Raw genomic sequence first — 26,354 nt, forward strand, 5'->3', positions numbered from 1 at the left:
GCCTAATAGGTCATTAAAGGCCTGGATCTTAGTTTTTATTCAGGACACTCGTAAACCCAGACATTCAGACTGCTCGCTCAGTCTCTCAAGCACCCCGATCAGAGCCTCCATTGACTCTGCTAAGATCACAGCATCACCAGCAAAGTCAAGATCAGTAAATCTTTCTTTGCCAGCAGATGCCCCACAGCCACTGGACCCCACAACTTTGCCCAGCACCCAGTCCATGCAAGCACTGAACAGAGTAGGAACAAGAACACACCACTGAAGAACCCCTGAATCAATTGGGAAAAACACAGAGGTTCTGCTTCCACTCTGCAGAGCACTCACAGTACAAGTGTACAGGTCAGCCATGACATCCAGCAACCTTGTGGGGATCCCGCAAAGTCTCAGGATGTGCCACAGGGCAGCTCTATCAACACCTTACAAATATTGACAAAGGTTGCAAGGAAACTCTGCCAAAATTTATGTTTGTGCTCCATGAGAACCCTCAGTGCCAGGATGGTAGAATTCTTAGGCATAAAAACTAGACTGCTCCCATCACTGTAGCCAAGCAAGTGATCACGGATCCTATTGAGGACGACCCTAGCAAGAACCTTACCTGGCACTGAGAGCAGTGTTATCCCCCTGTAGTTGCCGCAATCCAGGAAATCACTCTTACCTTTCCAGATAGGGACAACAAGTTCCATTTTCCAGTAAGTTGGGATGATGCCACTCTCCCAAACGAAAGCAAAAGATTGCTTGCAATGCTAGGAGGACAGCCTTACCACCAGCCTGGAGAAGTTCACCCCAGATACTACAGATCCCTTCAACGTTCCCTGCCCTCAGCTGGTTTACTACCTGTACAATCTCAGTGAGATTGGGTGGTTCAAAGCTAACTGGAGGATCAGCCACAAGAATCGTGGATCCAGAGATAGCCAACATCCTGGCCAGAGGATCAGCTTTAAACAGTTGCTCAAAGTAGCTGGTATGGAGTAGCAGAAACCATAACAGGCCCTCCAAGAGTCAAAAAACATAAGAGACCCTGTCAAATAATATTGATAATAATGAAAGATGTATTATTGCTATTGGTTTTAGAAATTTCTAGAACATTATTGGGCTATTGTTTCCTATGGCACTATAAATCGCCTTTACTTGGTCGTCTGAAATCAATGCATGACTACAATTATATTTAAAACAATAATATGTGTAATTTATAATTTTTTTAGGTCTAAACAATTTATTTTAATTTATTTTGTTCTTCTCCAAAATAGTGCATTTACATTTTAAACCTTCATCTCTGAAATACTGGATATGATCGAGGAAATATGATGCCAGATTGGGATTCAGCAGCTTCAAATCAATAAAGAACACTTTAAGAGTGAAGAAAAATGTTGTTTTGCTGACTAGTGTTAATAAAAAATCAATTCAGAGGAGACAAAAATTTGACAGTGAGAAATTTTACAATACAAATACTTAAGAATGATGCAGATTGTACTGCTAACAAAACCGGATTTTGAGGTCCATGGGTCCAAGGTGCCGAAAATCAAAATTATCCTACCTCCATTACCTTCTCACACCCCCATTATGAACATGACATATGTCAAAAATAAATCATATGTAGGCAGCGAATTAGACTTTTTTATCTAAAAATTCATAGTTTACTTTTTGTTCATGACAGGGTTGACACCAGAATAAATTTAGTGGGTATGGTGGCACTGGATTTTCATGGGGGCAGTGTGAGATTACAGTACAACTAAAGACCACAGTATTTCAGATTCATAGCAAATATGCCTGAGAGTGCATAAGCAACAGAGACAAAACCAAACAGAAATTCATGATGCAAAATACAATGATGTAGGTTCACACAGTAATGTGGCAAAAGCAGGTTGGGTCAATCAAACACATGGTGGCAGCACACATAAGAAAACCAACACACACCACTCAATATGGGACAATGGAAAAATCACAAAATAAAACAAAAAAAATTTAAACAAAAAAATAAAGAAACAGTTTGGCCTACTACTGCATTCCCCTATAATAAGCTGTTAAGTAAAACTGCACCAGGCTAATGCATGAAATCAGGCAAATGTACACTATTCATTAAATGGCGCTTTTCCACTGCATAGTACGGCACGACACGGTTCAGTTCAGCTCACTTTTGGGGGGTTTTCTACTGGGAACAGTACCTGGTCCTTTTTTTAGTACCACCTCAGCCGAGGTTCCAAGCGCGCCGAACCGTTACCAAAGCGTGGCGTGTAAACTCTGCTGGTCACTGATTGGCCGGAGAAAATCGTCATTACTGCGTCACTGAACTTGCGACACGAGACACAACAGACCCGCTAGATTTTTAGCACAGCCAGCAAAGGTTCGGACGCACCATTTTGTTTTAACCAAAAATGGCTGTTTCGTGGTCTATTGAGGAAGTACCTCTTGATAAAGACAAATGATTAATGCCGCCACGATACAAGCCAAAACAATTTAAAAAAACAAGGAATACATTATAAACTTTGAAATGTTGTTTAAAAATTTAATACACTTTACAGAACATGCTACATGAATAGTTAGCTATTCAAGTAACGCATCAGACCTGCACGGACATCCCTGCCCTCCTCCTCTACAGCCTGTGGCACTGCCACCACAGTATCTGCTGCTGCGGGTAAATCCCAAGCATTCTCATAGGTCTCACCATGACTCTCACAAAGGTTATGTAGAGCACAACATGTCAGCACCATGGACTTCACAAGATTGACAGCACAGTCATTTCTTTTCAAAATGCATCGCCATCTTCCTTTTAATCGACCAAAGGCATTTTCAACAACTACGCGTACTCTGCAGATTTTCATGTTGTAGACCTGCTGTTCTGCTGTCAGGTGTCCAGTGTCAATGAATGGTTTTAAGAGCCAGTTCTGCAAGGGATAGGCAGAGTCTCCTAGAATGTAGTAGCCAGCAGTCTCCCCAACTATGTTTCTGGTGTTAGCTGGTATGTGGTTTCCATGGCTTGCCAACTCCCACAGTGTTGACAGTCTCAAAACCCGAGCATCATGCAGGCTTCCGGGTAGTCCTGTGAAAACATTCCAGAAAAGTCCCTTTCCATCCACAACACCTTGAAGGATGATGGAGTGCCAGCCTTTACGGTTGAAATAGTCACATTGATATTCCTCTGGTGCTATGATGGGGATGTGTGATCCATCAATAGCACCAATACAGTGTGGGAGCCCCCACCTGTTCTCAATGTAGGCAGCCATTTCTTTAAACTTTTCCTGATCTGGAAAACGAATTAGCTCTGGTACCAACAGGATTTCTGCTGCTGCACAGAACTCCTGAACACACCAACACAAAGATGTCCAACACTTCTGTACTCAGCACCGGTTGCAAGCTTCCACAGTGCGATGGCTATTCTTTTCTTTAAAGGTACACACGCGAAGTTTGTGTCCCGTCTCTCCATCGCTGGACGCAGTTTGTTGCATAAGTGGATGAATGTTTCTTCAGACATTCGAAAGTTCTCCAGCCACTGAGTGTTTGTAAAACCGGGAACAATCACATCCCACCACTCTGAAGCACGGTTAAATGTCCAAACAGATGGTCTGTTGCGGCGACTTTTTTGCAAAATGTGGAAGATCTGTAATATACAAAATCAGCATTTTAATGTTACACTGGCAGTTAAGTTAATTTTATGCTTTGCAACAGTGATAAAAGTTAGCTAGTGATGTGATTTTTTTAGATGCTTACCCTTGCGCGTCGTCGAGCTAAAGTGTTGTCGTTGTCTGCGTGTTGTTGTAAAAGTTCCAAAACTTTCTTGTTTTTTTAGCTGTGTTTTCTTTGGCTGCCATCAGCCTGTTTTGAAACAAACTCCTTCGTCTTGCTGTTAAAAGCATCCACATGCCGAGAATGAAGAACACCATTCCGTCGATATGCTCCATTGTTGTGTGTTTGTTTGTGGCGCGTTTACGATGATGTCACGGCAGTAGAGGCGGCGCAACTATAATGACACGTGAATAATCCCACCCACCCACTCTAAAGCGGTACTAAACTGCAGTCAAAACGCAAACCGAGCCGAACTGAGCCGAACCAAGGTGAGCTGTACTGAACCGTGCTGTGCCGTACTATGCAGTGGAAAAGCGCCATTAGTAAAAAGGCCAACCAGCCCAGAAATTGAACTTCAGCAGAAATATTGGTGGACAAAAAAAAAAAAGCAGACGAGAACAACGTGCTGAATAAAGTTTAAACTTTTAAGTAACCGCCCTCTAATAATTTATCTATTTCATATAGAGCACGTATATAACCATAATTTAAATTATGATGTATACACCTCTCATGAACAGTGGTTTTACCAATTATGTACTAAAAATATATTTTAAAACATAATTGAATGAAAAAATAAAACACTGCTGCACAAATACATAGAAAACACAAAGCCATGTAAATTAAGCTGTAACTGTACTGTGTGTGCAATATACAGGCTGTATAACACCACCATATATTAAATGCATCATAAAGTCTACAGTAATAAATTAATATTATCTGTTGCAGGCTTCAATTAAGGTAGACATATCTTGGTTTGGATGTAGAAGACACACCATCACAAAGGAAAAAGTGAAGCAGATGAACATGTCATTTGTTTAAGTTGTGTTCTAATTTAAATTCATACTCTTTTTTTTCCACTGCAACTATCTCAGACAGAAAAAGCAAACCAAATATTAATGAATTTGTTGTTGCACACTTCTTTTGAATCAGTTTTGAATAATTCTTCTCTAAGTTTGTGACCCCAATGAATTACTGTCCAAGAAAAATGATACATTTTACATTTTTTGCCAAACAGTATTTTGCATTCAGTTTGTTTTTATTAGGTAAAATATATCCATTAAAATATTTGTACATATTTAACCCATTTTTCAGATTTTTTTTTTTTTTAAATCAGAGGCAAATGTATATAGGGTTTCTAATGAGCTCCCCTGTGGCACTAAAAGTGCTTCATTACTACATTTCAATGGCAAGAACAAACAAATTGATGAGTGCAGCCTCATCATTCTTGTGATAGCCCAGTTAATCAATATGCATTAAACATTTTTAAAAGGATAATGCCACTTTGTGGTAAAAAGGTAACATGTAGGGTAACAGAGCAACTGGGTTGGTATATTTGCTCCATATAAAAAAAAAAAACATAAAAGAATTTCTTCATTTGGGTTTAGCGTTGTTTGGCATATCATATCTCTTGCAGTGGTCTCGTTGTCTTCCATATTGTTCAAACCTATATCAGAGATATTGGAATGCTCATTGTTGCTAAAGACGGTAGAAGTGGCGCTAGTAGCTGTTTGCTGACTTTCTTTAAAGTCAGTCTTATTAGCATCAACTGTAGTATAAATGGCTTGTTCAAATATTAATTTATTTATTTTAAAGTTTATTTTTGAGTTTAGAACTGTCAGATATGGTTTTCATCCAAACAAACCCCTTTCCTTCTCTCTTTTTATTTTTTTTTCCTTTCACTGCACCACTGGGCTCTCGCTTTAAATGTTCATTCATTCTCCTTTTTGCAACATAGTAACATATCAAATCTACAATATCATAAAAATGACCTATTAGACACTTCCTTTGATTGTGCCCTTTCCACTTGTGTTTTTGTTTTAAAAGCTTTTAATTTAGGTCTGATTAGACAGGTTTATGAGGATTGGAGCACATTTCTGCAAGAGTCTGTACTGTCAGTAAAACACTTGAACCTTTTCCTGTTATTAGGTAATTTTTTTGACATATGCAAAGGTCCCACTGTGAGTAGAGAGCCAGGGTGAGCACTTGGAAATGCATAAACGTAAACTATGTTTACATATTCTGTTTAAAAAATGCCAATAATTAATTACACAAAAGTAACTATTAATACATTCTAATATAAATGTGTGTTACTACATTGTATTTGTATGTTGAATGCTCAATGACAGAGTTCTAGTTCACCAAAGATGATTCAGCTCTAACTTAAAGGAATCATGCATCAGATGGGCACTACTTTCACATGTGCTTTAAACCTCTAAATGAAAGAAACTAATGGCATCACGTATACACTTTGGAACTCATTTTGAGCTTAACTGAATTGATTTCTTCGTTGTTATGAATGATTCCTACTATTCACTGAAAGGGTCATTCAAAAAGAATTAAACATTTGCAAATTAACCATCACTATTTCTGTTGTTGTCCAGTTAAAAAACAACAATGTGACTGTAGTGGAGCAGAAAGTTGAGATATTTGATGTAAGATGTAAACAGCAAAAAATATCTACAACAAAATTTACTTAAGTACAGATATATGAAAAACGTTCTTTAGTAGTGTAACAAAGTAATTGTACTTTGTTCATCTCCACCACTGCCACCATAATATATTTAAGTAACAGCTATATACATAATCCAAGTATTTTTCTTTTGTTTACAAGTCAACTGAATATACTTTTCTTATTTTCCCAAAATCCAGTTCAGAGTTACAGGTGTCAAAGTGTTTCCTAGTGTTTGTTAAGTATTAAATATCAGCATATTCTCAGATAATTTTATAGCAAACTAACATCAGTTCAGTTTCAGGAGCAAAAACATTTTCAAATAGTTAATTATTTTAAAAGAAGTATGTTTTTCAGAATTATGCATTACTACTGACCATGAATTATCAAGTTGATAATCTGCTGAATTACTAAACAAATTTTTCACAGAAATTCTGGATTTTATATTTGAATTGATAACAAACAGATATGAAAATTTCTTACCATAATACCTTCTTGTAGAGATTTTATCTGGAGGTGCTAAGATAGAAAATAAAAATGAACACATCAGAATCAAATATCCATCTAACCATCTTCCTAATCCACTTGTCCAGGGCAAGCCTGCTCCAGCAGTCATCTGGCACAAGGCAAGAACAACAACTGGACAAGATGCAAGTCCATCAAAGAGAATCAAATATTCACAAAGCAAAATAAAATATACTGTATTATTAAAGATGTGCATTAATTGAATTAAATATAGAGTCTTCACATCCATTATAAACTATAAAATACAATTTAAGCCAAGATCATTAAGACATCAATCTATCAATAAATTGGAAATGTATTATTTTAAAAGTTTGTGATTACAAATACAATATGGGCAATTTTTTAAATATATCTGTTGAAACTAATACAGATTTCTAAAGTGATTCTAAAACTATTTTTGATGCTCCTCCCACCAGACCTCACCTTTTCATTGTTCTCAACATTGTCTCTGATTGAAGGCTGACATGTATTTTACGGAAAAATATTTTAGGAAAAATAATCTAAACTACACTATTAATATTAGTATACACAACTTAATACTTAATAGACAATACAACTGTCATCAATAGATACAAAAATCTAGATAATAAATCAAACTTTTATGTACTTTTAATTAAGTAAGAAAAACATAGCAAAATAAAAACTAAGCATTAATACTAATTAAGCTCAGCTTATTTACAACAACAAACTCTAATAAAAGTATATTAACAAAAACGAGTTCTACTGTTTATATTTCACTTATTTAATGTGAAATGTTCCAAAATATGAAACATCAGTATGCATCACTTCTGATCAACTGCATCAACTGAACCCAGGAGTAACTTCTGTGTTAACTGTAAATAAAGTCTGCAGCTGAAAGACATTTTACATATAGTTATGGCAGGAATGATGACAAATCATCCTTGACTTATTGAGACATGCAGGGATGTGTTTTAATAGAGGTATCTATTGTACTTCTAATAGGAGCACTTTTGACAGAATTATTGGGCTTATTTAGACAATTGACCTGATCTGTAGTATTGCTGTGTAAAACAAATTCCATTACGTAACAACTGGTTCTTTTAAAATAACTTTTCAGTTTTATTAAATTTTTAATAATATACACAAATATAGAAGCAGTTGAACACTGATTTTAAACATGTTATTCCTTACTTTGCCCAGCAATTTAAAAAAAGACTGAAAGCTTTCTATTATCAGAAATGGTAAAAACATCCCTGTGTGTGGATTATGGGATGTTGGATAGAAGGAAGCTCAGTACTGCAATTCCATTCTACTTTTAGGTTCACAGCAAGACCATATCAATAAAGATTGGGAACACTGTGATGTAACCGACAATGGAATGTGCTTCTTATAAAAGGTACTTACTGCAAAGTATATGAACTTCCACAGGCTCAGTCCATTTTTCATCATGAATATTTGTGACAGAACAAAGGTAAGTGCCTTCATGATTCTTCTCTGCATTCTTGATCTAAATAAAATAATGAGGTCAATACGTAGTTTAGTTTCATCTTTAAATTTATATGTGAAAAAAAAATGGACAGGACCACTGCTAGATAAACATGACGAAGGCATTTATTTAAATTTTTACTTACAGTATGTCCATCATTATTATATAAATTCATGCCAAAGAATTAAGAGAATAAAGAAAAAATAAAGTTATTTGCAAGTGGTGCAATCATGTTTCTTACTGGGATTATTATTGCAAATATTACAAAAATGTACACTCTCATTGATTATCATATATAAATTGATACAAAATGAGGAACTAGGGGGTTGTGTATAACTGTGGAATCTCAGCCATGGATGGTCCCTGCCTTGACATTCCTTATATGTTTTGTATTGTAATAAATAGATTATGAAAATGATGAGCAAACAAAATATGAATAAAACAAAACCAAGCAAATAAAATTCTTTGGTAGAATTATAAGGGGAAAATAATATGTTTTTCATAACTTTATATTTTTCAAATAAATGCATATAAATAAATGCATTCAATTAAACAGAGTATTTTACAATGTATTTTATTTTATTTTATTTTTTATTTTATTTATTTGTATTTTAAATGTATTTGTATTGTGCATTGTGTAATTTTGAGCACTGAATTGTAAGTTAGTCATATTTTATTACTTGCTGTATTTTTCATTTTTCAATTGATATTATAATAATGATTTAAAACTTATAATGGCTTCTTACCTAAAAACCAGTACTGTAATGAATATATGAACCTTCACCCAGCACCAGTCAAATAACCCAAAAGCTTTATTTCTGGTTTAATGCATGTTTCTCCATATTATAAATTTAGCAAGAAACCTTAAACAATGGGTGTCAGTTATAATATGGATTCATGTAAAGGCCATGTTTTTACAGATGTGTACAATTAGTGTGACCCAAAGTTGGGCTTCTGTATGGAATTCTGTTTTTCGTTCTTTAAGATCTTCATTCCAATATGACACGTTTGGTCAGTTAATTTTATATTATTCAAAGAGTGTGTAGCCTATTACACTGATGTAGATTCAGAACCTATGCATGTATAAATTTATATTTACTGTTTAAAAAATGTCTTTCTTGCAAATGCCATTGTATTAGCATCATTGGGAAAGAACACATTTCCGTTTTTTCTTCCTTTAACTTTATTATTAATACAAATAATGCTAGTTCAGTATTTTTTGCAACAGGCATGAAAATTATCTTGAGTGATCTAAGTGGCTCCGTCTAATTTTCATTTCATAGCCTCATGTATCCATCATCATGTGTTTGAATCTCTGTGGCTGTCTGGGATTTCCTCCAGGTATTCTGTTTTTCTACCTGCATTCCCAAAGATGTGGAGGTTAGTTTGACTGGAAACTCCAAGCTAGCACTGTGTTCTACTTAGATGTTTTCCCTGCTCTGCACTCAATACTGACAGGACAGGCTTCAGCCGTTTGCAAACTTTGATTGGATTTTCCAGATATGAGAATTTTACATTAGACTTTCATTACAATAAAGCTCCCCAGTCCTGCCAGTCTGCCATTTTCAACTAATGGCATTACAGAATCTAATGTATACAATTAGCATGTAGTGGGTGGTGGTTGGGGATGTCATGTAACTGGATCAACCTTGAAGATCTTCATATTAACAAATGGAGAAAAATCAGCTGAAGGAACTAATAAACCAACAAATGCCATATACTACTGGAAGTTGTTTTTTAGTTGAAACTGAGACATCTCAGTTGTGTTTTATTGTGTTCTTTATGTGGAAGATTACATTTTTGGGAGAAAATATTTATATTTCTAGATTAAAGATCAAGTCTGAGTGAGTGTTAAAAAATAGGCAACAGGCAGAATAAATATGCAGTATCAGGATTTTTTGTCCAATATAATGTTTATTTTATCAACTAGGCAATTGCCAGTAGATAGAAAGGCAGGGTTTGCGATGCCTCATGTATAATACATTCTAGCATAGTCGCCTAGGAGCTATTACACAAATCATCCTGAGAGTTTTACCTTTTTGAGATTTGCTACAGACTGATATAACATATGTGGAAATATTCCACGGACAACAAAGAACCTGTGCTTCTTCAAGAAAGGCAATTGGCCTCTGATTTGATTTTTACATTTTAGCCAGTCAACATTTCTTTTTGGGTTAACCCATAAGAACTTTCTGCATATATCTGGAACATCTCACGTGTCACGTGTCACGTGTGCTTTGTGCTGACGTGTGCTTTGCAAACGCTAGAGTCTGTTGAGAGTGTTGGTTTGTTCTGTGGTGTGAGATTTACATTAAAAAAATACATTTTGCTCTTAAAAACTTGGGTTTTGGTTGCCTCTAAGGAACCGTGTGGGAATTTTTTAAAGCTTTTTCCCTTTAGAAGGGTTTTTTGCTTTTTTGCCGCACAAGAGCAAAAGTAGCTGGGTGTTTGGAAGTGCGCTTGGAAAAGTTATTTGTACTTGTTCTTTTTCTTGTTATCTGTATTTGAATTAGCATCGAGGCGGCAGGGTAGAAAGCAGCAGTAACTGATATCGGCATTTGTAAATAAATAACCGCGTCGTCGTAACAGCGATTCCTTAGTTTAAAGGAAAGAAAAAAAGGCCGCGGCTGACTTCAAAGCAGTAAAAGGTGGAAACTCAGTAGTGCGCAGGTAAGCGGCCTGCGTTAAGACACCGTTCAGGCACAAGGAGCAGTAGGAGCAAATAAGGTAGTAAAGTTTTATTTATTTGTTTATTTTAGATTAAACAGTCCTTAGCGGTCCAGAGGCAGAACAGTTAAGTGGGCGACAGTGTATTGGTTCATTAATACGGGGGAATACAAACAGTGCGAGTGAAGAGCTTATAAGTAAGAAGAGCGCAAAGCTAGAAGAGACAGAGAAAAGTAAAGTTAACCTCATAGAAAGGCAGGCAGCTGAGAGGGAGAACAGTACAGGAGCTTAAGGGGGAAAAGGTGTAAAATATCTGTAGCAGATCTTAGTGTTACCATTTAAGTTAAGGAGCAGCTGAAAGAAGAAGAAATTTAATTTTAAGAAAAAAAAATATATAGTTAAGGCAGCTTAGTAATCCCAAATCAAATTTTAATAATGAGGCCAGTGCAATGCAAGTCCTGTTGGATGTTGGACTTTTTAGATGATGGTTTGGAAGAGCCAGTTGTCTATGAGGGCTACATCTGCAAGAGATGCCAGCTGATCCAGCACCTCGAGCTCAGGGTCGCTGAACTGGAGGAGGAGTTGGCTGACCTGCGTTGTAATAGAGAATTGGCGGACTTGGCCCAGGTGTCCTTTAGAGATAGTGTGCACCCCTAAGGTGGCGGGAGGAGATTCCAGACCAGACAGGTAGGAATAGGTGGGTCACGGTCGCAAGGCGTAAGGTAAAGGGTGCACACTGTCCGGCATCAACCCCAGAATTAGAAGTGTCTAACCGTTATCATGTCCTGGCGGAGCTGGACGGTGACTCTGATAATTCTGAGGTGGTAGGCAGGGTTGAGGAGCCCCAACGGGCCACCTCAAAACCAGTTCCCAAAAAGAGAGAGGTAGTGATAGTTGGGGACTCAATCATTAGGGGGATTGAAGCGCAGGTGTGCTCCAGAGAGAGAGTCTCTGCGGTGTGTTGCCTTCCGGGAGCACAGGTGGGAGACCTCCTGGAAGGGTGGATAGGCTCTTGGCCAGAGCGGGGTGGATCCAGTTGTCATTGTCCACGTTGGAACAAATGACATACATAAGGGTAGTCTGTCAGTTCTGCGATCCAAATTCAAAGAGTTAGGTACCAAGCTGAGGAGCAGAACTGACAAGGTAGTCTTCTCCGAAGTTCTGCCTGTGCCACGCGCCAGTCCAGGTAAGATTGAGGAGATTAGAAGGCTTAGCGTGGCTCAAATCTTGGTGCAGGGTAGAAGGGTATAGGTTTATGGGGCATTGGGACTCCTTTTGGAACAGATGGGACCTGTTCCGCGACGGGTTACATCTGAACCGGAGGGGCACCAATGTATTGGGGAGGCGTATGTGTAGGCTAGGCGAGGATTGTTTAACTAGGGAATGGGGGCAGGGAGTTTAGGACAGGCCAGATTTAGATCTATACATGGAAGAACAAACAATGGTGTAGAAATAAAAATGCATAGTAATGTAAATTTTAAGCAAACACGTAAAGATAGAAGGATTAACACATTAAAAATAGCTTGCCTTAATGCTAGAAGTATCAAAAATAAGGTAAGTGAGTTGGAGTTGTATGTAGCTGAGCACAATTATGATATTATAGCAATAACGGAAACCTGGCTAAATAACAAAGATGGGGATGAGTGTAACATAGAGGGATACACATTTTTAGGAAGGATAGACAGAACAGAAAAGGAGGTGGGGTTGCTGTTTATGCCAAACAGGAATTAAATGTAAGTCATCTTCAGTTGGATGATGAGCCCCATCTTAGTGAGGACATGTGGCTTCGCCTGGAAAATATTAGGGAAAAGGTCTCATTTTAGGAGTGTGTTATAGACCACCCAATTCAGACAGTAATTTCAACACACATCTTTTAGTAATATCAAAAGGCAAGTTTACAGGGGATATTATAGTCATGGGGACTTTAATTATCCAAATATTAACTGGGATAACCTTACAGATGGAGGAGCACAAGAGCAGGAGTTTTAGAAGTAATCGTGACTGTTTTTAACACAGCATGTTAAAGCACCAACAAGGGGTGAAGCCTATCTGGATTTAGTATTCTGTAATAATCAGGATAGAATTGAGGGTGTAGAGGTGATTGAACCACTAGGGTCAAGTGACCATAATGTAATACAATTCTCAGTATTTTGTAAGAGTACAGATGCAAAGACTAAAATTGTTAAGTTGAACTTTAGTAGGGCTAATTTTGAGCAGATGCGACAAAGTCTAAGTAGGATAGACTGGGATAAGCTTTTAAATGTGGAGACAGTCGAGGAGCAGTGGAACAGGTTTAAAATGTTTTACATGTAATGCAGGACAGATACATACCTAAATTTGGAAGTAATAGGAAACTAAAAAATCTCCACGATGGATTAATAAAGATTTAAAAAGAAGTTGCAAAGGAAAAACTGCTGTATAAGGCATATAAGACTAATGACTGCAAAGAGAACCGTAGGCGTATGAGAACATGAGGGCAACCATTAAGAAGGATATCAGAGAGGCTAAAAGACAGTTGGAGAGGAATATAGCAGATAAGGCGAAAGAAGACCCCAAGAGATTCTTTCAGTATTTTAGTAGTAAAAGAACAGTTAAGGAGGAGGTCAAGTTCATCAGGAATAGTAAAGGGAATTAAAAGATACAGACAATGAAATAGCAGATGCCCTAAACTTACATTTTTCTGAGGTGTTTACAAGTGAGCAAGTGGATAACCTGCCAGAGGTAAACACAACTACTAAGGAGGTACTGAGGGATTTGGAAATTGTAGAGGGAGAAGTGCTGCTCAGATTAAATAAGATGAAATCAAACAAATCACCAGGCCCAGATAATATTTATCCTCGTGTTCTTAAGGAGGCTAGTGAGTACATATATAAACCCTTGACACATATTTTTAGGAAGTCACTGTGCACTGGAGAGATTCCAAAGGACTGGAAAATGGCAAATATCATCCCATTATATAAAAAGGGTGACAGGGCAGATCCAAGCAACTATAGGCCAGTAAGCTTAACAAGCATCACAGGAAAATTAATGGAAGGAATTATTAAGGATAAGATTGAGCAACACATGACAAGGACAGGAGTTATTCTGAACAGTCAGCATGGGTTCAGAAGGGGAGGTCGTGTTTTACTAACATGTTGGAATTCTATGAGGAGGCAACAAAAGGATACGATCAAAGTGGAGCTTATGATATTATTTATCTGGACTTTCAGAAAGCATTTGATAAGGTGCCACATGAGAGGTTGGGCATCAAGTTAAAAGAAGTGGGAATTCAGGGTGATGTTTTTAGATGGGTGCAGAATTGGCTCAGACACAGGAAGCAGAGGGTGATGGTGCGAGGAACCTCATCAGAACTGGCTGATGTTAAGAGTGGTGTTCCACAGGGGTCAGTGCTAGGGCCGCTGCTATTTTTAATATATATAAATGATTTAGATAGGAATATAAGTAACAAGCTGGTTAAGTTTGCAGATGATACCAAGATAGGTGGATTAGCAGATAATTTGGAATCCGTTATATCATTACAGAAGGACTTGGATAGCATACAGGCTTGGGCAGATTTGTGGCAGATGAAATTTAATGTCAGTAAATGTAAAGTATTACACATAGGAAGTAAAAATATTAGGTTTGAATACACAATGGGCGGTCGAAAAATCGAGAGTACACCTTATGAGAAGGATTTAGGAGTCATAGTGGACTCCAAGCTATCAACTTCCAAACAGTGTTCAGAAGCCATTAAGAAGGCTAACAGAATGTTAGGTTATATAGCACGATCTGTGGAGTACAAGTCCAAGGAGGTTATGCTCAACCTTTATAATGCACTGGTGAGGCCTCATCTTGAGTACTGTGTGCAGTTTTGGTCTCCAGGCTACAAAAAGGACATAGCAGCACTAGAAAAGGTCCAGAGAAGAGCGACTAGGCTGATTCCAGGTCTACAGGGGTTGAATTATGAGGAAAGATTAAAAGATCTGGGCCTTTACAGTTTAAGCAAAAGAAGATTAAGAGGTGACATGATTGAAGTGTTTAAAATTATGAAGGGAATTAGTACAGTGGATCGAGACTTGTATTTTAAAATGAGCTCATCAAGAACACGGGGACACAGTTGGAAACTTGTTAAGGGTAAATTTTGCACAAACATTAGGAAGTTTTTCTTTACACAAAGAACGATAGACACTTGGAATAAGTTACCAAGTAGTGTGGTAGACAGTAAGACGTTAGGGACTTTCAAAACTCGACTTGATGTTTTCTTGGAGGAAGCAAGTGAATAGGACTGGCGAGCTTTGTTGGGCTGAATGGCCTGTTCTCATCTAGATTGTTCTAATTGTTCTAATCTCAAACTCTTCTCTCTGTATGGAGAAGAGAATTATGGAAACCTTTCTCTTCCTTAAGTCTATTGCCAGTTCTTGAATTTTATAACAATCATATACAAATGGTTCATCATACAAAATTTAAGGCAGTCTTTCTAAGAATCCTGTATGCTGGACATAAAATAAGGCTACAAATACTAGTCTCTAGAAAAACCTTTACAATATCCAGTTAATGTTATATATATTATTTTCAAAAAATGAACTAAAAATGCTGGTTATTTTAATAAAATGTAATAACTTACAATTAACATTTCATTTGCCTGGTTCTGTAACAGATTTCCATTCTTATACCACTGAAGGACTGGACGTGGAATTCCAAAAGCAACACACTGTATCTTTAAATCATGACCTTGTTTTACGGTTGTTGAGACAGGATGCACTGAAATCCATGGTTGTCCTTGCCATGAAACTGGTACATCTATCAAAATAAAGAAATATCTGCATTTGCAAGTACTATATAGAAAAAAAGTAACGGATTAAGGCCATGACTTTTGTAACTTAAAATTATTATTTTAGTTGTGAAATACTACAAACTAATGTGAAAAGCAACATCATTATCTCTGTAAAGTAATATGTATAAGAGTAATTCAAAATCAATAGGTTTTAATCATTGTAAAATGCTAATAACAATTACAGGTTTTGGACTGAGTGACCTGTATTTAAGTTATCAAGTTCACAGACTCCAAATCAGACACAAAGTCAGCATATCACTCCAAATATGGTTAAATAATTATTATCACTCTCTCTGTTTGTCTAAATTGTATTCGTAGACTACAAAAATGTATGTTGAAAACTTACAGCTGAAATGTTGACACTTATATGGGTAGGTAATACAAAGAGGGTAAAATGCAGTATGAATCTCTTTGCTCTAGAAATAAACTTTAATGTAATTTTTACAAACAAGGATGTGTTATCTTAAAATTGTTATTATAAAAAAAATCACTAAAATGTTTACCTCCTATATCATGAACTTTAACCTTGACCCATTCGCTGAATACACAGTTATTATGTTGATCATTCACTCTGCATACATAAACTTGTGTTTTTTCAGCTGTGATGACAAGATCAGGTTTTGTGCCACCTGGAACCTGCAATAAAAATGTTAAAAGTCATGCTTATTAAACTTTATTTCTTTTGCTAAATAACGCAATATGTAACCTTGTAAAAGTCTTATTTTTATGATCATAACTTAAATTGATCTGTTGCTCCACTGCAGAAATGGCAATAATATGTTTCTATATATAGAATAAATAAGTTCAATAATGAAGTCTTGTTTATTTGAGCCAGGGTAAAGTTAGTTCCTCTTTCCCTTTTTCACAATATTTGTTTAGGTATTGATCATTTTTAAAGTGTTTAGGGTACTGACTCAGAAAAATTCCTAAATTGGCTACTGCTGATGAGTTGATTTTGTATTATAACACCAGCCTTCATCATATTCTGGATTCTCTTGCCCCTTTTAAAACAAAGTCTGTTTCATTTTCCCTTTCTGCCCCCTGGTTTACGCCGGAACTTCGTCTTATGAAAGCGAAAGGCCGGCAATTAGAGCGACTCTATAAAAAAACTGGGCTCGCGGTTCACAAAGATATGTATCTTGCACATTACAGGGATTGTATTAATCAAACTAAATCTGCCTACTATTCTAATATAATCAGCATGAATGAAGGTAATACTAAATCATTGTTCTCACTCCTCAAACGTGTCACACAACCCCCTGATTTGTGGCCATCACATTTTTACTCTTATGCCTTTTGTAATTCCCTGATGTCATTTTTTATGAACAAAATTGAGAGTATCCACCACTACCTTGCTATGCAATCCGCTCACACTACTCCTTCTGAATTCTTCCCATCTACTCACCCTTTTTCTTTCTTTCAACTTCCCTCCACCTTAGAAATATCAGATATAATTCTTCATTCTAAATCATCCACCTTTCTGCTTGACCCCTTACCTACATCACTTGTCAAAGCCTGTCTTCCATCTTTACTCCATATTATATCTGTTATTATCCATTCTTCTCTTTCAACTGGAATTGTTCCTACTTCACTCAAAACTGCTATAATAACCCCAATCTTAAAAAATGGGCCGATCCTGCTAATTTTAACAACCTCGTCCGATCTCTAACCTACCTTTCTTATCCAAAATTCTAGAAAAAGTGGTAGCCAAACAGCTCCACTCTCACTTATCTCTGAACAACCTGTATGAACAATTCCAGTCTGGTTTCCGCCCACTCCATAGTACAGAAACTGCATTAATCAAAATAACTAATGATCTTCTAATGGCAGCAGACTCCGGCTTACTCTCTATTCTCATTTTACTTGATTTGAGTGCGGCTTTTGACTCCATTTCTCAGTCCATTCTTCTCAATAGACTATCTTCCATTGGTGTCACCCATAATGTCTATAATTGGTTCGTATCCTACCTTTCTGGCCACTCTCAATTCATACAGCTCAAATCATTTTCATCTCACTCTGTATCTGTTACTACAGGCGTGCCTCAAGGCTCTGTCCTGGGCCCCCTTCTGTTCACTATCTATCTCCTTCCTCTGGGCAATATCTTCAGGAAATATAATATTCATTTTCACTGTTATGCAGATGACACCCAGCTTTACTTTCAACTTCACCTACAATTACCCTCCCACCTACCGCCCTTACTGACTGTTTGGCCGAAATCAAAAACTGGTTTACATTTAATTTTCTTAAACTCAACACTGATAAAACAGAGATCCTTCTCATTGGTACAAAATCCACATTATCCAAATTCCACAACTTCCCCTTTATAATTGATAACTGTACGCTATCTCCATCCTCTCAGGCCAAAAGTCTTGGTGTCATCTTGGATAATAACCTCTCCTTTCTTTCACACATCAATACTATTACACGATCTGCTTACTTCCACCTACGCAATATCAACCGTCTCCGTTCCTCTCTCACCCCACCCTCTGCTGCAGTTCTTGTTCATAGCCTTGTCACCTCTCACTTGGACTATTGTAACTCTTTTCTTTTTGGTCTCCCTCAAAAAACTCTTCACAAACTTCAACTAGTCCAGAACTCAGCTGCCCGTATTATTACGCGATCTCCTTCCACTCACCACATCACTCCTGTTCTGCATCAACTTCACTGGCTCCCTGTCAAGTTCCGCATTGAGTTTAAAATCCTTCTGCTAACCTTTAAAGCTATTCATGATTTAGCCCCCCCATACCTGTCTGACCTTCTCCACATCGTCACCCCTTCCCGTACTCTTAGATCATCATCCTCAATTAAATTGACTGTTCCTTCCGCTCGTCTTTCCACAATGGGGAACAGAGCTTTCAGTCGTTCTGCCCCCCGACTTTGGAATGCACTGCCTCCTGAGATTAGAAACATTAATTCACTTTCTCTGTTTAAGTCTTCAGTTAAAACTCATCTTTTTAATCATGCCTTCTCTATGTAAATATTGTACTGTATTGTTTGTCGGTTGCTGTGTATAATGTACGGTGTCCTTGAGTGTTTGAAAGGCGCCTATAAATAAAATGTATTATTATTATTATTAAGAACTTTTAATGAAAAGGATCAGTAGATGAGACATTGTTGAACTTCAAGCCAATGTTGTTACCAAAATTGATCTGTAGTGTCATTTTCTAATCTGCTTTATCCAGAGCAGGTCTTGGGAAGGAGGGGTTTGGGGGGGATTTTGACGCACAAGGTTATCCCAGCTAGCATATGGTAAAGGCAGAAACAAACCCTGAAAATGGTTCCAGTCACCAGTCCATCACAGGGTAAACAGCCACACACCAAAAACACACTAGGGCCAATTTAACATTGCCAATGTATCTAACATGCATGTCTTTGGGCAGAGGGAGGAAACCAGAACACCCGAGGAAACCCATGCAGACACAGGGAGGACATGCAAACTCCATGCAGGTAGAATCTGGGACATGGACCTTGGCCTCGTTACTGCAAGGCACTAGCACTACCACTGCATCGTCATGCTGCCCACTAAAACATATTGTAACCAGGAATTCAGCAACAATTCAAATGGGGAAAAACAAATTCGTAGTCAAAATAAAAATCAAGATCTGACTAACATGAAACTTGAAAAGTAGCAAACTGAAAGTCTTTTAGTTGGACACCAGATTGAGCCAGCAGGAAGCTAAACGTGTGTATTTGCAGTTGTGATGATATAATCAAAATTTGTAGCAAGCTGATGACGTAACCTGGCAGGACTTCTGAGACCAATTCCATAGGAATTATAGAGTGTTTCTTAGTAATAAAACAACAAAATGGTGGCGTCCAGACAAAAGCAAAATGGCATTTAGTAAAATTAAAAATGACAAAATAAAAATTAACTTTTGAAATAAGCTTCCAATTAAAGATATTAGTATTCCCTCAAATTACTGGTAAAAAAGAATTTGCCACAAGAATTATACATCAACAACCAATGTTCCTTCCCTCTAAGGAGTAGCATATAGTGAGCAAAAAACATTGTTTATGATCGACATTTTGTTTAAGCCAAAAATTTATGAGCACCAATTCAAAAGTACGAGCGACGCCGTCGAAATGAGCGATCGTCCGGGAAGTATGAATATGACGGTTTGAAATCGTGTGAGCGATCGCTCACGAGCTCAGCTTAGAGGGAACATTGATCAACACTATTATTATCCTAATTTTGAATACTGCAGAAACAAACCAATCTTTATAATGCTGCTGATTAAGCCACATTATTAAATGCTCATTAGATATCAAAGCCCAAAGTTCAAATTACTTTGTACCCATCTTCATCGAAGAATCACATCACCACTCATTATTATATATAGGTGATGTTCTTTTGTTTTTAGGAAACACTTTACTGACCTTTTTAATATTTTATAGGTATTGCAGAATTTTGAAATACAATCTAGTTATAAAATTAACTTGACTAAGTCTGGACTCCTTCAATTAAATAAGCAATGTCAAGCTGCTAAGATCCCCTCAACTATTTGATTTTATACCAATTTATGTGGGTATTTCAATCTTTCCATTCAGTCATTAAGGTTAACTATAGATGTATTTTCAGTAGAGCAAACGAATCAATAACAAATTTGATCTAAAATCAACTCCATACTTGTCTCACTATTATTAAAATGAATGCCATTTCCCATTTCATTTTGTTAGTTCTATGACTTTGCTACCTCTACCTTATATGAACTGGAAGAAAGTGAAAACCACAATTTCTAAATTTATATGGAATGGAACAAGGCCCAGATGTTAATATTGCAATCTTAAGTGTCCCAGGGATAGTACTAGTTTGTATCTCCCAGATCTAAAATTCTTTCATTAGGATTATGTTGTCTGAACATTCCACTGGTGCCAACGCCACAGTTTGGCCAACTATGTACAGCACCCTTGTTGTTCCTGATAACTTAGACTCATTGTCCTTTTCTAGTACTAAGATAAAATCTGCTAAACTATACTTTATAATCACATAGATTTTCCCTTAATCCCAATTTGACATTCATTTGAGATATGTCAAGGTGCAATTCCAGCATATTGTAAAAAGACACCCTTTTCTGACAACCATTCTTTGTCAACAGATGAAAATGCAATACGTAAATGTTTAGTTAGGATCTGGATATCTTAAAATTGGTGTACAGGTAAATGAAGCTGTTAACTTTTAAAATGCTAATTGATCTTCAGGCATCCACCTAAATCATTGATGACTCTTTCTGGTCAGAGACATGATAGAATTATGAATGAAATGGCAATAGTAGATGGCAAAACCCACAGAGCATTGTACTTGTTTAATACTCTATGGCTTTTTCCAGTTTAATATGGCTGCTATCTCAAGGTGCAATTCATAAAGAGACACCCTTATTTGCCAACCACTCTTTGTCAACAGATGAAAATGCAATAAGTAAATGTTACTTTAGGATCGAGATATGTTACAGTTAAAATATATTAGGCCTGGGAAAGTAAACACATTCTTTTTTTGTGATTTTGTGGTCTGTATAATATGTAGAAAAATATTGTCACATCCAAAGCAGGCAACGAAGCATACGCCTAAGGCAGTGCTTTGCCAGGGGTGGCATTTTCACATAATTTTTTTTTTTTTGGTAAATATTATGAAACAATAAGACAAAAGAGTTAAGTGTGTATCTAAATTCTATCTTTGAATTACATACACATCCAGTACCGCATTTATACTACTTTAAAATTTTTATGAAATAAAATTTTCATTTAAAGGTTTAACATTTTGTATTATGTGGTTCAAAACGATATATGCAACAATATGTACATAGCACTCATGTTCATTTACTTGATTTATGCATACTGACAAAGGCGCAGGGGCTTAGGAGGAAAGGGGGTGGGCAGTGGGGTTTACAGAAGTCCTGGTGCAATGCTAGAGAAAATTTGCAAAGGTAAAAATTACACCCTTCGTTTTTTTTTTCTATTTCATGTTTTGATAAGTGGTACTAAAACCGAAATATTTAGGTGAGATAGCAGTAGAGTTTAACAAAATTTTGAAAAGCGAGATGATCCCTGAGAAGCAGAGAAGTATATTGGTAGCAATTTTCAATAACAAGGGAGATGTGCAGAGATGCAGTAACTACGGGGGTATAAAGTTGAACAGCCACATGATGAAGATATGCAAAACAGTGATGGATGCTAGGGTGAGAGGACAGGTGGGAATCTGTAAACAGCAATATGGTTTCATGCCAGGAAAGAGTACTACAGATGCAATGTTTGGTTTAAGCATTGATGGAGATGTACTAAGAAAGTCGGAAGGGACTGCATTGTGTGTTTATGGATTTAGATAAGGAATATGACACAGTGCCAAGAGAGGAGTTATGGTACTGCATGAGGAAGTCGGAAGTAGCAGAAACATAATGTTAGGGTGGTGCAGGATGTGTATAAGGACAGTGTGACTGTGATGAAGTGTGCGGGAGGAATGATAGCCTGTTCAGGGTGAGAGTAGGATTACATCAAGGCTCTGAGCCCTTTCCAGTTTGCAATGGTGATGGACAGTTTGACAGATGAAGTCAGACAGGACTCGCTGTGGACTATGATGTTCATGGATGACATTGTGATCTGTAGTGAGAGTACATAGTTGGTTGAGGTGGACCCAGAAGGGCTAGAGGTAAACACTGGAGAAAAGGGGAATGAAAGTCAGCAGGAGTAAGACAACGTGCATGTGTGTGAATAAGAGGCAAAGTGGTGGAAGGGTGCGAGTGCAAGAAGAGGAGGTTGTGAAGGTAGGCAAATTAAAATACTTGGGTTCAACACTCCAAAGCAATGGAGACTGCGACTGAGAGGTGAAGAAGAGACTGCAGTCAGGGTGGAATGGGTGGAAAAGAGTGGCAGGAATGATTTGTGAAGAGTACTTTTAAAACTGAAAAAGAAGGTCTATAAAACAGTAGTGAGATCGGCTATGTTGTATGGTTTGGAGACGGTGGCACTGATGACAAAACAGGAGGCAGAGCTGGAAATAGTGGAGTTGAAGATGCTACAATTTAAACTCGGAGTAATGAAGGTAGACAGGATTAAGAATGAGTATATAAGAGGGACAACACAGGAGCGAGGAGTTTGGTGACAAAATGACAGAGGCTAGACTAAGATGGTTCAGGCATGTACAGAGGAGAGATGAGGGATACATTGGAAAAAGAATGTTGAGGATGGAACCACCAGGCAAAAGGAAAACAGGAAGGCCAAAGAGGAGGTTTATGGATGTGGTGAGGGATGACATAAAGGCAGTCTATGTGGCAGAAAATGATGGAAAAGACACGGATAGATGAAGACAGATGACTTGCTGTGGTGGCCCCTAAATGGGAGCAGACAAAAGAAGAAGAGGAGTGTTTACTAAAGACACCCTGAAAACCTTGGTATTGAAAAGGAACAGCATTTATGTTACCAAAAACAATCAAGAGTTATGAGACTTCATGAAGACAACTACCTTTATAAAACGTATTCCACTTGAATTTTTTTTAGTTAACACAATCAATTTGGGAATTATGTTTCTTTTTTATTTTAATTTTATTAATTTTATTGTAATCATTCCATACAAATAGATCAATTTCTCCAAAAAAAATAGGATGAAAACAAATTAACCCCCACCCCTAAGAAAGAGAGCATGGCCAACATAGTAAAACTTAAAGCTTGTAAACATACCTAAATTGATTAGTTTAAAAAGACAATAGAGATGAATAGAGAAGAAAAAGAAATGCGGAAAGAATTGCTTCCTCTGTGCTTTAAGAGCTTATTCTAAAATATTATTGATTAGATCCTGCCAAGTTTTGAAAAAATTCTGTACTGATCCTCTAACTGAGAATTTGATTTTTTCTAATTTCAAATAGTATAAAACATCGGTTTCCCACTGACTTAAAAGATGAGAGTTAGGATTCTTCCAGTTTAGCAAAATATGTCTGCGTGCCAATAGTGCAGTGAATGCAATCACAGTTTGCAATCTTTAAGCTCATCTGGAAAAACACCAAACACAGCTGTTAATGGGTTAGGAGGGGTTGTGACACCAAGGCTGTCTGAAAGGCACTTAAAAATGTTGCTCCAAAATTATGTTAATTTGGTGCAGGCCCAGGACATGTGACCCAGTGAGGCTGGGACTAAGTTGCAGCATTCGCAGGTTGGATCATGCCCTGGAAAAATTTTGGAGAGTTTTAGACTAGCCAGATGTGCTCGATATATAATTTTGAGTTGTATAATTGTATGCTTTGCGCATATGGAGCTCGAGTGAATTATCTGCATTGCTACTTTCCACTCCTTTTCTGATATATTAATTGAGAGATCTTTTTCCCAGTGTCCTCTTGGATCTTTGAAAGGGAGGGATTGTAAAATTATTTTATATATTGTAGAGATGGTGTCTAAGTCCTTGAGATTGAGTAATATTTTTTCCAGCATGGATGAGGGTGCAAGATGAGAAAACGGAAGGTTCTGTTTAACAAAGTTCCTAATTTGAAGATAGTGAAAGAAATGTGTAGCTGGAATGTTAAATTTGGAATGTAGTTGTTCATAGGATGCAAAGTCATTGTCTATATAAAGATCTCTAAGCAAGTTAATTCCAATTTTTTTCCAGAGCTTAGGAAGAATATTCATCTTAACAGTGTTAATTCTTCCAGCTAGTGTGAGATGAAGGGTTGACCATCTATGCAAGTCTTGTTTAATTTTTTCCATGCAGACGGCAAAATTTTGTTGATAAAGAGCTTTATGTTTACTTGTGATGTTTACCCTAGGTATTTAAACTGTTCTGCAATGATAAAAGGTAGGGTATCTAATCTAATATTATATGCTTGAGAATTCACTGGAAAGAGTACACTTTTATTCAGATTAATTCTGAGACCAGAGATCTTTTGAAATTCTGTGAGTGCTGCTAAGACTGCAGGCACAGAATTTTCTGGGTCCGATATATACAGTACCATATCATCTGCATATAATGAGATTTTCTGTTCCAGTCCTTCTCTGCTAATCCCCTTTATCTGATCAGTATTTCGACAATGTATTGCCAGTGGTTCAAACAGTGGTGACAAGGGGCATCCTTGTCTAGTGCCACGTTCTAGTTTAAAGTAGTCTGAGCAAATGTTGTTGATGCAAACTGAAGCTTCTGGGTTAGTATACAGTAATTTAATCCATGCACAAATGTTCGGGCCAAACCCAAACTTCTCCAATGTAGTAAAAAGGTATTTCCATTCAATCATGTCGAATGCTTTTCTGCATCCAATGATAATAATATTTCTGGGGTGTTTGATTTAGTTGGTGAGTATATTACATTAAACAGGCGTGAAGATTTGAAGATAAGTGCTGGCCCCTAATAAATCCAGTTTGGTCTTGTGATATTACCAAGGGGAGCACTTTCTCCATCCTTCTAGCTATGATTTTAGAGAGTATTTTAACGTCATTATTCAGAAGTGAAATTGGTCTGTATGATGCACATTGTAATAAGTCCTTATTTTGTTTTGGAAAAATGGTGATTAGTGCTTGATGAAAGGTTTGAGGAAGAGATTGGTTATCTCTGGCTTCTGTAAATGTTGCTAATAGAAGGGAGCTAGCTGAGCGGAGAATTTCTTGTAAAATTCTGCAGGGTAGCCATCAGGGCCTGCTGCTTTCCCGCCTTGGAGTGACTTTATAGCATCTAGTAATTCTGATAACGCCAGAGGTTTATCAAGTTCCTCCACACTAAAAGTGTCTATTTGTGGTATCTGTAATGTATCCAGAAATGCATTAGATTGTGTATTGTCTTCTTTAAACTCAGTAGTATATAGGGATTTATAGTAGTCTCTGAAAGTGTGCATTATATTTTTGTGGTTCGATTTTATCTCCGTTCGTTGGTGATTACTGAGATTGTGTTGCGCACTTCTTGCTTGTGAATTTGTTGAGCTAAAAGCTTATTAGCTTTCTCTCCATGTTCACAATAATGATGTCTGGATTTATAAATTAGTCGTTCAGTTTCTTTAGTTGTCAAGAGGTTTAGTTCTGAATGTAGAGCCTGCCTTCTCCTATGTAGAGTCTCGCTTGGTAGTCTGGCATGTTCTTCATCTATTTTAGTAATCTCTGCTACTTTCTTGGCTTCTAATTATTTCTGTGGGAAAGATATGAGATAATCTGTCCTCTTAAGAAGGCCTTAAGAGTTTCCCAGAGTATTCCTGCAGAGATCTCGGGGAATGTATTTGTCTCTAGAAAGAATTTGATTTGTTTGGATATAAATTCTGTACAATTCTCATCAGCTAATAGAAGTGGGTTGAGGCGCCATCTGCGGGGTGAGTGTATGGGGCTTAGTAATTTTAGCTCCAAGATCATAGGTGCATGGTCATATTTGCAAGATTTAATCATAGGCAAGAAGTTATTGTCTATAAAGAAGTAATCAATCCTTGAGTAGCAATGATGTACTGGTGAGTAGAAAGAATATGTTCTTGAATTTGGGTTTAAAAACCTCCAGGGGTCTGATAAGTTGTGATCAGTTATAAACTTTGTAATTATCTTTGCGTGTTAGATGCGTTCCCCTGTGGAAGTCCTAAAAAGTGGATTTAGAACACAATTAAAGTCCCCAGCCATTATAACTTTATGAGTGTTCAGATTGGGAATGGATGCAAATAAATTTTGTATAAATTCCTTATCATCAACATTAGGTGCATAAACATTTATCAAAATCATTTTACAGTTAG

At 37.1% G+C, this 26,354-nt stretch overlaps 1 protein-coding gene across 1 annotated transcript in view; it reads right to left on the reverse strand.

Annotated features, from left to right (window-relative positions):
• Positions 1-26,354, reverse strand: part of malt3 (MALT paracaspase 3) — a 130,778-nt gene that overhangs the window by 37,547 nt on the left and 66,877 nt on the right. The window contains 4 exon segments of the mRNA XM_039773400.1: positions 6,716-6,751; positions 8,123-8,225; positions 15,475-15,650; positions 16,188-16,320. Of these exon segments, the coding sequence (XP_039629334.1) occupies positions 6,716-6,751; positions 8,123-8,225; positions 15,475-15,650; positions 16,188-16,320 (448 nt within the window).

The sequence above is a fragment of the Polypterus senegalus genome, chromosome 12, assembly GCF_016835505.1.
Source record: "Polypterus senegalus isolate Bchr_013 chromosome 12, ASM1683550v1, whole genome shotgun sequence".
Lineage (NCBI taxonomy): Eukaryota > Metazoa > Chordata > Cladistia > Polypteriformes > Polypteridae > Polypterus > Polypterus senegalus.